The following is a 14,193-nucleotide window of genomic DNA, read 5'->3' as shown; positions in this document are numbered from 1 at the left end:
TGGAAAGAGTACACACTCCTCAGCCTCCCCAGAAACAAGTGAGATGCAGGTGAAAACGTGTATATTTTAACTCCAAGTCATGATTAAGGCAAGTTTTTTCATCTTTTTTCTTTTTCTTTTTTTTTTAAATTGAACACACGACAAGCAAAAATCTATCCCATCCATAAAATAATCAAGCTCCAAGAGTCAGGCCATGCAGGGGCGGGGGGGGGGGGGAGGGGGAGATAATGAACAACAGTGATGCAAGGAGTTAGAGTGAAAATAGCCCTTAAATGCGACTCTGCAGCGTTTAACCATGACCCCGGCAGCATCTGCCTCACCTGCCACACGCAGTCTGAGCCGAGAGCTCTCAGTGTCAGCGTCAGCTGCCTGACACCGACAGCCTACGCTCACCTCCACCTCCTGTCCTATTTCGAGCAAAAAAGTAAAAACAAAAGCACCACCACGTTTGTGTGAGGACGCAGGGGAGGGGGGGAAAAAGGGAGGTTTTCTTTGAATAAATGAAGGGTAAAGGAGTTCTAACTGTTCAACACATGAGGTGGCGAATACGTTCCTTGACAAATGAATCAATCACAGGGGGGATCATTAATATTCCCAAATACATATATAGCAGCAATTTAAACTCAACACTTTTCATTCCCAAAGATGCACTTCGTCGTGGAGAAGCTGCTCCTCCTTCCAAGCAACTGAGAGATAAATAAAACAGCAGTACGCTGTTTCTCGGAGCTGCTTTTATTGCAGGGCTGTGAGGAACGTGGAAACAGAGGGCTTGAATGGTCAGCGGTACATTTCTTTTTGTCGCGGTGGGATGAGATGAAGAGTTGGAGTGGCGGCGGACAGAAAGCAGCGGAGGAAAGAAGGAGAGGAAACATGCTGCTGCAACGCGTGAGGTTTACGCAACAGTACAGACACAAGCTGGGACTTCTCTGTGTGACGCTCGCGACGATTCGCTGGTGCAGCTTTTGATCGGTGACCCCCCCCCCCCAACTTTTATAAGTAAAAATCAAATAGCACCGTAAAAGTTGGACCGGCTGTTTGTCATGCTCCATGGTCTGTGCATTTATCTTTAAAGTGTGCGTGCCGACAAACGTTGTTACTTTCAACTTATTGATTGCTCTTAGTGTGAGTATTCTTCGTTAATGGCACATTTGCTGTTGCTCGTATGAGGAAAGTGTCGTTTTTTTGTGTGGCGTCGCGCTCGATCCTGTCGACCTCTGCAAAGGATGAGGATGAGTTAAACTCACTGTGCCGCTGTGATACATCCACTCCCGTCTAAAGCTCTCCGTCTAATAAACGTCTGGACTAATCCGACTTCTGAGTAACAGAGAAAACAGAGACACGACAACACAGAAGGTGTGAGGCATCCAGAGTGTGTGTGTGTGTGTGTGCTTGTACATACATCTTTGTGAGGACCGGATAAAAGCGCAGGAAGTGAGGACATACTGTCTGGTCCTCACTTTAATGGTTTAGTTGTGGTTAAGGGTTAAGGTAAGGTAATGGGCTTTAGGGGATGCATTATGTCTATGAGTGTCCTCACTAAGATAGCTGTACATGAACGTGTGTGTGCGTGTGTGTGTGTGTGTGTGTGTGAGATGATGTGAACAGTAACCAGAACAATACAAGTGACGGCTGGGATGTGGAATGTGTTATTGAGGATGATGAAGACGGTGAGACAAGCAGTTTAACTCTTGCTGCTCTTGCCGGTGGGACTCTTCTTCTCCTTCTCCTTTGGCTTCTCCTCCTCCTCCTCCTCTTCCTCCTCCTCCTCTTCCCCATCCTCGCCCTCCTCCTGGTCGTCTCCCTCCTCTTCTCCCTCTTCCTCCTCTTCCTCCTTCTCCTCCTCATCCACCTCCTCTTCCTCCTCCTCGGGCTTGGCATCAGATTTCCTGGACGCTCCCAGGGTGTAGGAGCGGGCCGACATGTAGGAGTAGCCGGAGTAGCCTGAATGGACCATGGCTCCACCTACAGAGCTGAGGCGGCACTCCTCGCCTTCCAGCAACTTCCTGTACAGAGAGAGAGAGACAGAGAGATGACGACTCTTGTCTGGTCTCATTACGTTTATAATCCGAGCAAATCTCTCCCGAGGAGCGTGATGTCTCTGGGATTAACTGTCTATTTACATATATACAGTCTTTGCTACAAACACCATCACAGTTGCTCAGTTAGACTATTCCGGGAGCACATGCCCAAGTGTAAAGGGAACTTGGCTTGTAACTGGAGGGTTGCCGGTTCAAGGACTGGGGTGCCCCTGAGCAAGGTACTCCCCGGACATTGCTCAGTGGCTGCCCGCTGCTTCCTCATTCTAGGAAGGTTTCTAGTAGAGGATGGATTAAATGCAGAGAAGGAATTTCCCGAAGAGGATTAATAAAAAGAACAAAATAAAAAAATAATATTGTATATTCACACTATATATCCTGTTACAGTGGGGGGAGGGGAAATGATGATACCCATTTTCAAAATCAGTTGAAGCCACAGACTGTATGCAAAATGCGGACAAATTTGTTTGGTTTGCTGGTTGAAGCTAACCAGGAAGTAAGAGTATAATGAATAACCACCAGGGGGCGACTCTGTTTAAGACATTTTCCTGTGGACTTCATGGTCTCACTCACGAGCTGCAGGAACAATTATGCCCCCATTTTTCCATCTCTGAAGCTTGTTGTTAGTCTTGTTTCAGAGGATAGATACAGAGGCCGCCATTTTGTGCTGCCATGCTAACGGACAAACCAGCCAGAAGAAGAAAGAAAGAAGAAAAATGACCTCCTCTCTGGTGAGTGAGGGCAGTGAGTTTGTTCGTTACAATCTGCAGATTACACTCATTCTTTATGTGATATACAGTCTACTAGAATATAAGTAAATGTCCATAAATGTCAAAATAAGAAGGGAATGGGAGTGTGATTTGCGCGGCATAATAACGTAACAGACCTGTAGGCGGCGATCTCAATGTCCAGCGCCATCTTGACGTTGAGCAGATCCTGGTACTCGCGCAGGTGACGGGACATTTCCCCTTTGGTGCTGTGCAGAGCGCCCTCCAGCTGCTGAATGGTATCCTACACACACACACACACACACACACACACACGGTGAAATCTCATTATTTTGTCAGACAGACAAACATCAAAGAAAAAAAACATTTCTGTGCTCAAACACTGAAGAGTTTCATTGATTGATTTTTTTTATATGAAATATACACCTCCTGTAAACACATATCTCAGGTTTCCACTGCGCTGTGTTAAACTGATGAGAGTGAGATTTGTGGCAGAATCTAATCCTTGTGTGTGATGTCTGTGGGACCTGCCTGTGTTGTTTGTGTTATACGAGTGAACAGAGATTATTTAACGCGGTGTTCTCAGCTGTAACTTGATCAGATCTCGCTTACATGTGTGGTTCAATAAAAATCTGATGAGTGAGACTAATAACGACAACAAAACAGTATGTTACACAACCTTGAGTATCTGCAGACACTGATATTAGTCTGATGCCGATGTTTTATCTCTAATAGAGGTTGACTGCTTTTGAGTTCCGTCTGAAAAAGTTAAACTTAAGCTTAAATAGTTAGAAATTGTATTATTTTAGAGTCGATCTGCATTGTGTGGCTGCACTGCAGAGTTATATTTTGTCAAATACAAAAGTTATACTGACTGCAGCATTTATCACATTTCTGAGGCCAACTATGAAAACTATGTCCATGCTAATTGATTAAAAAAAACTGAAACTACTGAGGTGTAAACAACACATTTGTGTTGATACATTCATCGGCCAACCCTAACCAGCCGTTCCAATAAAGAAGAAATGAACAAATCTACAACATAAACACAGTGAAAATTATGTTTTTGGGTCATTTTATGTTTTTCATACATCATATCATCAGCTCATCTCCACCTCGTCCCAGTTATCATACCTGCATCTCTCCCATTTCATTGTTATGACGATCCTCCATCTCAGCCATCTGCCTCTCCAGGGCCTCGTTGTGGCCCCTGAGGGCCTCGATCTCCAGGGTGCGAGCCTGCACCTGGCGGCGGTACTCGCTCAGCTCCTCCTTTGAGTGCTTGATGGCGTCCTGGTTGCGCGCGGCCGACTCGGTCACGGTGGCAAACTTGGAGCGGTACCACTCCTCGGTCTGGACCTGGTTCCTGGAGGACAGGGTCTCGTATTGAGAGCGGATGTCCTTCAGCGCCGCAGCCAGGTCCGGTTTACTCATGTCCATCTCCACTGACACCTGGACATGAGGAAAGGGAGGAGGGAAACACACAACTTTACTCTATACACAGGTCTTAAATGTCTATGTGGAGATGTTAGTGATGTTCTAGATGTTTCTGCATGGTGCAGAGTCTGCATGTGTGAACATAAATCTATTGTAGATGAGCTGAGTTGCAGGTCCAGTGATGTGGACAGCAGATGGACTGATGATGAGTGGACTGCTGACTCAGCCGCTTACATGGCAACTTAATCCCCGTACAGGGAAGAGGAGAAAAACCCTGGAGAAATCTGCCCGGCAACCATCACTCAAATGCACACAACTCCCCCCCTGATATCACCGCACTGTCAGAGAACGATCCATGGCCTGGACAATGAACAAAACTTTCAGATTGTAATAATAATAATAAAAAAGGTTGGTACAGGTTTATGTAACCTGTAATATCAAATGTAAGGTGGAGCTGAGAGAGTTGGCCTTGACTGCTGCATCCTGGGACGGCCACACCCCTGAATTATGCGCGATTTATCCGCACCCCCCTCCTCCCTCCCCCCTCCCTCCCTGCCCCTCTGCAGCCTCTGCTCATACAAACATCAGCACATAGAAAATCACACGCTCTGCGTTTATAACAACCGTGTTTGAAGACATCTAAACAACTGTTGCACCTATGGCGCAAAAAAAAAGAAGCACACATGGAGTGAGATACACTCCATGTTAAAGTTTGCACGGGGGCGTGACGAGGAGGAGGAGGGGGAGGGACAGCGCATGGTGCTGAAACGGAACTGCAGTGCCATCATTTATCCGGTGCAGTGTGTTCACTCCGCCATCAGGACTGCTGCTGTGCTTTAAATCTCTTTACTCAGTGTCTGCACCACACACACACACACACACACACACACACACACACACACTGTGTCTATATGAAGAGATGTTTGTTTGTGTGTTTGTCAGCTCATTTCAAAATAAAATGTGTTGTTTTATTAAACAAGCTGCAGCTCTGAGGTCATGAGGAAAACCCTATGATCAGTTGTGTGTGTTCAGAGAAAAATCAGCAAATAATATTATAATACCAGAGTGTTATTACATTTTAAATGGGAGCTTTAAGGTGAATCCTTTTCTATTTTAACTGAGCAATTAAAGAAGTGTATAAAGAATGTGTCATAATGTATGCATGATTTTTATTTTAAAAATCCTTTAAATTAACGATTTAACGATGAGATGTGTATTTTACTAATAAATATAATGGGAGCTTTAAACTGGTTTGGTATTTAAAAAAAAACAAAAAACATTTAATATGAATATGTATACATTTATATATACATATATATGGGAACTTTAAGGGATGTGGATCTCCTGCTTTTTGGCTGTTTTTTTTAAACTTCTAATTGTTTCTACTGGAGTCCCTTTTTTAAATTTTTATGTTATGGTTGAGTTGTGGTTATTGATGGAAAAGTGGAGCAGAGTGAAACCGCAGTGGAGCAGCAGCTCCTGCAGACCCTCTGAGGTGGTCCATACCTGCGAGGCCTGCAGAGAAGTCTGCAGCTCCTGCAGCTCCTCCTCGTGAACTTTCCTGAGGAAGGCGATCTCGTCCAGCAGTGACTCCACTTTCTTCTCCAGCTCCAGGCGCGCGAGGGTGGCGTCGTCCACGTCCTTGCGGTAACCCTTCAGCGCGTTCTCCGCCTCTTCGCGCATCCTGGTCTCCTCATCCAGCTTCTCCCGCACGCGCTCCAGGGTGTCGTTCATCTGCACGCAGTCCAGGTGCATCTGGCTCTTCTCGTGCGTCAGCTCCTCCACGCGCGCCCGCAGCTCGCGGATCTCCTGCTCGTAGAGCTCGTGCAGGCGGGAGGGCTCGTTGTGGCGCTGGCGCAGCAGAGTCACCTCCGCCTCCAGGACTTTGTTCTGCTGCTCCAGGTTGTGCACCTTCTCGATGAAGGACACGAAGCGGTCGTTGAGACCCTGCAGCTGCTCCTTCTCGTTGGTGCGGATGATCTTGAGCTCGTTGGTGACGGCGGTGGACTGACTCAGGTCCATACCGGAGTCCGCCATGGAGGAGTAGACGCGGCCGGGCGCCGCTGACCTGCGGTAGGAGGTGGAGGACACCACGGAGGGGGAACCATAGTTGCGGTGGCTGCTGCGGTATCCCGCAGGGTGCAGGCGGGACGGGCTGCTGCCGCCACCGAGACCCACGCGGCCGGAGCGTGGGGCATCTCCAAAGATCTTCCGATAGGAGCTGCTGGTGTAAATATCACTGGAGTAACTCATGTTTCCTTGAGACAGAGAGTGAGTGGAGTTCAGGAGTGCGTGAGGATGAGTGCGTGTGTGTGGGAGAAAGAGAGAGAAAGTGAGATGCGAGTCCTGTGTGAGCAGGACAGGTGCTTTTATAGAGACGGCGCGGGCGCATCATGTGACGAAGAAACAGCACCAGATGAGGGAAAACCTGACTTTTTTTCTTTCTTTTCTTTTTTTTGTTTGGATTTTCTGCAGAAAGCATCCTCCACCCACTCCACACACACGGGCTCACTCATGCGTCAACACAACAGCAAACTCCTGATGAAGTTCTTGGTTTTATTATAAACTATTACAATCTGTACATTTCATGCATCTGCACTTTCACTAAGTCATGTTTCCTTTGGGGTTTGGTATTTAGGGCACAATAAAGACACATTTTAATAAAATGAGATGCGTAATATCATTGCCCCCCCCCCACACACACACACACACACTGGACTGTCTCATGTTACTGTCAGTCCACTCTGTCCACTGTCGCTGCAGCTTTTCTTTGCCATCCCAGCAAAAAGGCAAATGGGATCGATGAGTGGAGCCGTGCTGTGCTGCAGTCTGCATCCACCTCTGCAATATCACAATGCAGGATGAGAGTCATTAAGGAGTCACCAGGCTCACAGATGGAAACATCAGTGGTGCAGTAGCAGCCTGAGTGAATGTTAACACACACATGACGAAGCACTACGAACTCCTAATGTAAATACAACTTAAATCACACCTGTGTGAGTTATTAACAGTCAAATGTGCTAATTTCTCTCCTCAGCAGAGGGGAAAACAAAAGTCATGTCCGGCCTGTGTGACGTTTTAGTGCTGCGCACAGCTGTCGCTGGCCTTGGTGCTGATCCACGCAGCAGCGGGGCCACGCCCCTGTAAAAGAGAGCGAGAGAGAGAGAAGCGCCCACCCACACAACTGCAGCCTCATCACCCACTACACCAGAGCAGGCGCCTCCTGTACAGCAGCAGCAGACAGACAGACAGACAGACAGAGCCAGGCCAAACCTTGTGAATGCTGCCAACATCCTCAATCATCATGGACCATAACTTATCACGTACTCTGGGCACATACTTCACAGTGTGCATGTGATTACTTTACTAACTATTAGAAACTAATCAGTGACATGTGTCTAATTTTAAGTCTTTCCAAAAGAAAACAGACTTGAATGATTTGTGTGACTGTGTTTTTTGTCATGTTAAAAAACTATTGACGCCTATCAGCCATTAGGAGGCGCTGTTTACACATGATGATCATGTGTAAACAATAACCTCAGCAGCCTCATGTTGGTGTGAGGCTTCACAACGCTGGAGCTGGTGTTTGGCATTATGGACAAATGTAATAATAATAACAACATGCTCTACTGTATTTACAAAGTTGAATTTCCATGACATTGTTGCAAATAAGTATAACTATGAGTATTTAATATACTGTTTCTGACAATAATAAAGCACCATATTTGTGACATAAATGGTAATATCAGGTAAACACACTTCATTATGTTAGTATAAGGTATAGAGTGTATAAAGTGAGCATCGGAATGAGAAAGAAAGGTGATCTAAGTGACTTTGAACGTGTCTAGCACCCGTTTGCGGGTGCCAGACAGGCCGGTCTGTTTGTTTCAGAAACTGCTGATCTAAGATTTCAGGTTTACAGAGAAGTGTCTGAAAGTTCTGTTTCAGCAGTTTTTCGATCTGAAATGCCGCGTTGATGCCAGAAATCAGAGAGAGGAAAAAAAAAAAAAACATTTATGCAGACAACTACACCACCACAGGTGGAAAGAGTTACTGAAATATTCTACTCGAGTACAAGTTCCACTGTTTTGATTAGATTTTACTTAAGTACAAGTAAAAAAAACTGGTCTACAAATGTCCTCAAGTTAGAGTAAAACAGTAGCTTGTTTAAAAGTTACTCAGCTACTTTCTTGTGTCGTGCAAAACGGACGAGGTGACACAAACCTCACATGAATTGTTCTTAATTAAAGGCTCAACTTTACAAATTAAAGTGCTGGCAAAATAAAATATGTACACACATAATGTATCAGTCAAGGTGGGTCAAAGGTCACAAATGCTTTAACTTTCTCACTCACTCAGGGACTTTAATTAATGCCAATTCACCTGTCCTCATCATTCACCTGTCCTCGTCATTCACCTGTCCTCATCATTCACCTGTCCTCGTCATTCACCTGTCCTCATCATTCACTTTCAAAGTTTCTGTTACGTGATTTAACTTAGTGACACACACACACACACACACACACACACACACACTCTCAAGTGTGTGCGCGTGTGTGAGAGAGAACTCTTGAAGACAACAGAGCCTGTTGAGTGGGATGGATGCCAGTGACTCAGCAGTAAAATGAGAGGTTGCCAGGAACAAGCCTTTTGCAGCCTGCTCATTTTTCTGCATAGTAACCAGGAGGAAAGGCGACACCTTTAATTCACTTGTGTTCCCTCATACATTCCATCAAATGCTGGTTTGACTCAGTCATAATCCCAGGTTTTCCAATCAAACACTGGGTTCACAGTGTGCCAACTATACGGCAACATCACAGTGAGCAATGTGCAGCTTTTGCCTCCATCATTCATTCTGACATCAGCTGAATAATGACGGCAAACAAAAACACTGCTGCAGCTCACAGCCGTGCTCTGCAGTCTGAATGCAAATTAAGCCACTGGTTGGATTTCACAGGAAACGTCTCACAAATGACAGGAAGAGGGCGCTGTTTGATCACCATACAGAGGAGAGGAGCTGGAGGGATGTTTTTATTACAGTAGACATTTTGAAAGAGGATTTTTATCATATATGTTCCCTCACTGGTGATGGCTTATGAACCCCCGTTGTTATTAGTTACTTTATTTTCATTTCTTATAACATGAGTTTACTCGCCAACTCACTAACAATTTAGATAAATGTCAGAGTGACTGACATATGATGTTCATCGATTTTGAAAATATGATCGCAGGGCTGCATTTTTCAAACCCAGACATTTTCTGCAGCCAGTGAGGAGCAGGTGGTGACAAATTTAAAACCAGCAAAAAAAGATGTGAAAAGAGCTGAAAAAAATAACAAAAGAGAGTATATCTGAAGAGAATCTGAGGTACTAACAATGTTTTCCACTGTTTTGTACAAACCTGTCCTTCACACACATCTAGTGCAGTATTAGCTGTAACTATTGTTTATCTTCAACATTTTAAATAAATGACTTTGTCGTATTTGGCCCAGGTGTCACTCAAAGTGCATGAAATCAAAAAGGTGCACAATTTTAGCAGCAGCAAATAAATATACATCAAATTTGCCACACAATGTATACAGTATATCACGCATACATGAAGATACTTAATGTTTCTAATGACACACAGTGATAATGTTTATTTTTCTCTTACCTTTTTTTCTTAATTATTGGTATGGATATGTTATATTTTGATCCATTCTGGGGGGTTTCTATAACTTACTAAAAGTATTATAATTTACAAAAACTGAGAACTTGCAGATTAAAACAAAAAAAAGAGTATTTAATAAACTAACTAACAAAGCAGCAAAAGGTAAAACACAAACAGAAAAATAGGAGAACAAACAAACAAACAGGAACCAGGGAGACTCAAACACAGGTGAAACACATTAGGGAAGAGCAGATAATCCAGAGGAACCATAGGACAGGAAGTAAAACTTAACAGTGTAAGAAGAAAGAGAAAAACGGTTAAAACATGAGTTAGAACGGTGATTAATTGATTGTGGCTGAAAACTGCTGATCTGCTGAGATTTCCACACACAATTAAAATATCCAGTTTTCTGAGGGGAGAAAAAAGATAGCTTGTGGTTGCGTCATTAGGTGCCACTCTTACCACCTTATCAAACACTCTGTGTACCTAATAAAGTGGTCAGTGAGTGTATATAGATCATAGAACACAATTTATTTGATAATTGTCGCTGTTTGGATGAGGCTGTGGAGGGAAAGACACACATTTACATTCTGTAATACTATGTCACCATGTTACTGTTGAAGAAGCCACAGGATATTATTTATTCACCATGTCCTCCTCCTCCCTAGGTGGGACTGACTGCAGCATAGCATGGAGACACTGTCCTCAGCAGCCTGCTACCCTAACCTTTCTCCTTCTGCTGTCCCAACCACCGCTGCTGCCAACGCAGCCGCACTCCCCTCACTGTGGTCTCAGCTCACAGACTCATAAATACTGTAAACGCTGCTCCACACAGTTCCCAGTTCGGTGCAGCTGCTCAGGACCAGCAGAACGACCACCTCTGTTCATGTCGTTCCATTGATTACACTGAGGATTTATTGCATTCAGCAGTGAAAGACTGTCAGCAAAACCATTGCTGCTGAGTGATTACTGACGCTATCATGACTGAATGGTGTTACAAACAGTGTTTATTCTGATATAAGATCATTGAGTAAGATTATTTTCTACACACATACAGGATAAAGCAGGGGTGTCAAATGTACGGCCTACTCGACCCTCTGTCGGGCCGGTTCTGGCCCGCAGGATGAATTGGTTAAAATTACACATTAAATACTATTGTAGTGCCCTTAGCCTGACTGGAAGCAACACATTGCTGACATCTACACTCTTCCTAGGTTCGTAGAGTTGGACCCCTAAAATATACAAATAAGGGACATAAAGTTGAATTTTGACAATTTATTGTCACACACAAGTAATTTATTGCAGTACATGAAAAATAAATACTACAATAGATAAGAGCTCTTTCATAAAAAATAAAATAGAAAAATGAAATAAGTGTCCCTTCTTTAATTTAAGAGTTACATTCTGGGTTGTGTATGTGCGTTCAATGTTCTGTTCCTATGACTACCCAGGTAGATTTTTGTGTATTATTTCCTTATCTGTGTCACTGAGCAGAATGAGATGATGTCTGAGGTTCTCTGGAGTGGATCCCACGGCTGGCCACACCGAGCTGTCCAATCGATCGTCCTTCCTGGCTCGCTTCCACAGGTTCAGAATCTGAATCAATCTGTAATCCAGCAAATAAACCAATCTACACATATAGTGCAGAAATCATAACAGTTACTATTAATCACATGACATCACGCTACCTCCACTTTTCACTCTGAATATCTTTCACACACACACACATATACATATATATATATATATATATACACATATATATACACATATATAATATATAATTCAACATAAATGTATTTATAAAGATTCATAAATAACTATTTATATTTTTAAACTTTTTAAAGCGTAAATAAATATTTAAACAGCTTCAGCTTTTACAGTGAATATCTGAGCCACCGTAGCAGTAGCGCCACTCGCGAATAGCGTTAGCATCGTGCTAACTTAGCTAGCGATCTTTTCAGAGTAGGTTTACACTGTTCACAATGACACAGAGAGCACCACAGTGGGTTCAAACATTCATGTAGCTCCGACTGGTTTAATAAAATTGACTCAATGAAAGACATTGACTTGTCACACAACAACTACTACATCACAAACTAACAACGAGGCTTAGCCTCTAAGCCTGTAGCCATGCTATGCTTACCGGAGTTCTCTCATTGGGCTCAAACGGTGAAACAGCTTATCTTATCCAACATAAAAGACAAGACTCGTACCTAATAAGCGAAAGACTTATTACACACTGCTTTGAGATGATAAATCATGGGTTTTCGACCTTTAAGTTATATTTTATACCGATGTTCACTAATGGGGTCTCAGGTCAGAGAGAGGGCACGCACTTGACAGTGGGTAAAGGGATGGTGCGCCCCCTTGTGGTGAGGCATGGTAACCACTTCTAAATGACCATGTGGGTTACAGTATATTTTTTAATTCCAGATACCTGTGACTAAATGTTTGTGCCTTTAAAGATCCAGTGTGATGTGAAAATGGTCAACTTAGGCATAATATTGTTAAAATTGCACTTATTTTCAGGTTTTGTAAAAAGATACTTCATTAAACGTAAAACAAAGGAAAACATGTCAGAGTTCTTGTTGTTCAAAGGTTATTATATTATTGTTTTACTGGTCCGGCCCACCTGAGATCAAACTGTGGCCATGAACTAAAATTAGTTTGACCCTCCAGGTATAAAGGCATCCCCATTACAGCCAACACACACTCAGTAACTATAACTAGTACTGGCCTAACCCTAACCTTAACCTCATCCTAACCATACAACATGTCTTCACCTTAAAATGTTATATTTTACATTATGGGGACTTGCTTTTTGTCCCCTTAAGCAAGACAATTCCCCATGCAGCATTCATAGTGAGGGAAAATTGTGAGGGAAAACCTGATCACAACAAGAATAAGGAGACATACTCTTCCCAAAAGCCCAAGAAACCACACCAAACAAACCCTTTTATTAAAGGTTTATTAAAATCACGTTCAGCCTGGCTGTGGACAGTTCAAGGACATCTAGTGCAGCTGGGACGATCAGGCCTCTCATACCAGAACCTCCTTCACCGGACCAATCATCTCCCAGGATCCATCTCGACTCTCACACACACGAAAAACCCACTAAACCCAGTATATCCCTAAAACCAAGTCAATAAAGCCATTTCAAGGGGTGACAGATTGAGGATGAGCCTCACACAGATACCCATACAAGAACACACACACACACACAGTCTGGTTTTCATGACTTCAGAGGACATTACATTGACTTACATTCATTTCCTGGAGACTTACTCTAACCTTAACACAATTTTACCTTAAATGTCATTTACATTGCTTTTTAATCCCCATAATGTGAACAGATTTAGGTCCTCACAACATGAGGAATACACACACACACACACACACACTACTCTCTCTGCTGCTTTGAAACTCATTCTCCTTTGATGCTTTGATTTGCCAGGTGTTCACGACGAGCACTAGGTTTTCCTTGAAGAGCGCGAGTACGTGTCACCTACAGACCGCACTGATCTCGTCTGATGTGCTCTGCTCTTTCACTCGGCTCCCATGAGATCCCTCTCTCTCACATGCAGATCATCTCCTCCGTCTGTTTGCATATGTAACCACATACGCATGCAAAGCACACACTGCGTCCCTTGATCTCGCCAACGTACGTCTGTCGCCACTCAGCCACTTCCTGCACTGACATTATGTCTCAGGTGAGACTCACCTGTGAGACTCCGGGAAGGACAAACTGGGATTCTCTATTCACACTGGAGATAATGAACCTGAAATTCTACTGGATGGGGAAATAAATGCGCTTGCACCCCAACAATGGTATCCTTATTTTTGCTGTTTCTCAGGAAATAATGTGGCTGAAGCCTTAAGAGAAAAACACTGTCAACACTTATGTTGTTATTTTGCCTCTGTACACCATCACAATGAATTTCCATCCATCTTCTACTCTATCCTCCACAGCACCAGCCCATTGCAGGACCAGTCCAAAAACATGCAGAGGTTAATTGGACACTCTAAATCACACGTGTCAAACTCAAGGCCTGGGGGCCACAGCCGGCCTGCCATACAACTTTATTCGGCCCTCAAGATAATATGTTAATATATGTCCATTGGCATCCAATGTTGATATTGAGCCGTTCTTAGGCTTATGGAAAAAGGGCATTAATTGCGTTCCCGTAAGTATCGTATCGTATGTATCTTTATTTAATCTCTATGGTTTGTTCTGAATGTTAATATTATTTGACCTCATCTGGCACTGGACCTGGACACAGATATGGGTGTTGTGTGTATGTCCTGTGATGGACAGGTGACCTGTCTCGCGTGGAGCCCGC

General features: G+C 43.7%; 1 protein-coding gene across 1 annotated transcript; it reads right to left on the bottom strand.

The window, feature by feature from the left end:
- Positions 1-203: 203 nt before the first annotated feature.
- Positions 204-6,549, bottom strand: neff1 (neuronal intermediate filament family member 1). Its single transcript, XM_058636940.1, has 4 exons — positions 5,708-6,549; positions 3,899-4,216; positions 2,923-3,047; positions 204-2,003 (listed from the first exon to the last, which is right to left on the bottom strand). Exons 1-4 carry the CDS (start codon positions 6,452-6,454, stop codon positions 1,682-1,684), a joined length of 1,512 nt encoding a protein of 503 aa, XP_058492923.1. The 5' UTR covers positions 6,455-6,549; the 3' UTR covers positions 204-1,681.
- Between the last annotated feature and the right edge of the window lie 7,644 nt (positions 6,550-14,193).

The sequence above is a fragment of the Solea solea genome, chromosome 8 (assembly GCF_958295425.1).
Source record: "Solea solea chromosome 8, fSolSol10.1, whole genome shotgun sequence".
Lineage (NCBI taxonomy): Eukaryota > Metazoa > Chordata > Actinopteri > Pleuronectiformes > Soleidae > Solea > Solea solea.
Note: the sequence above shows the minus strand (reverse complement) of the source record. Positions and strands in the feature narration are given on the sequence as shown.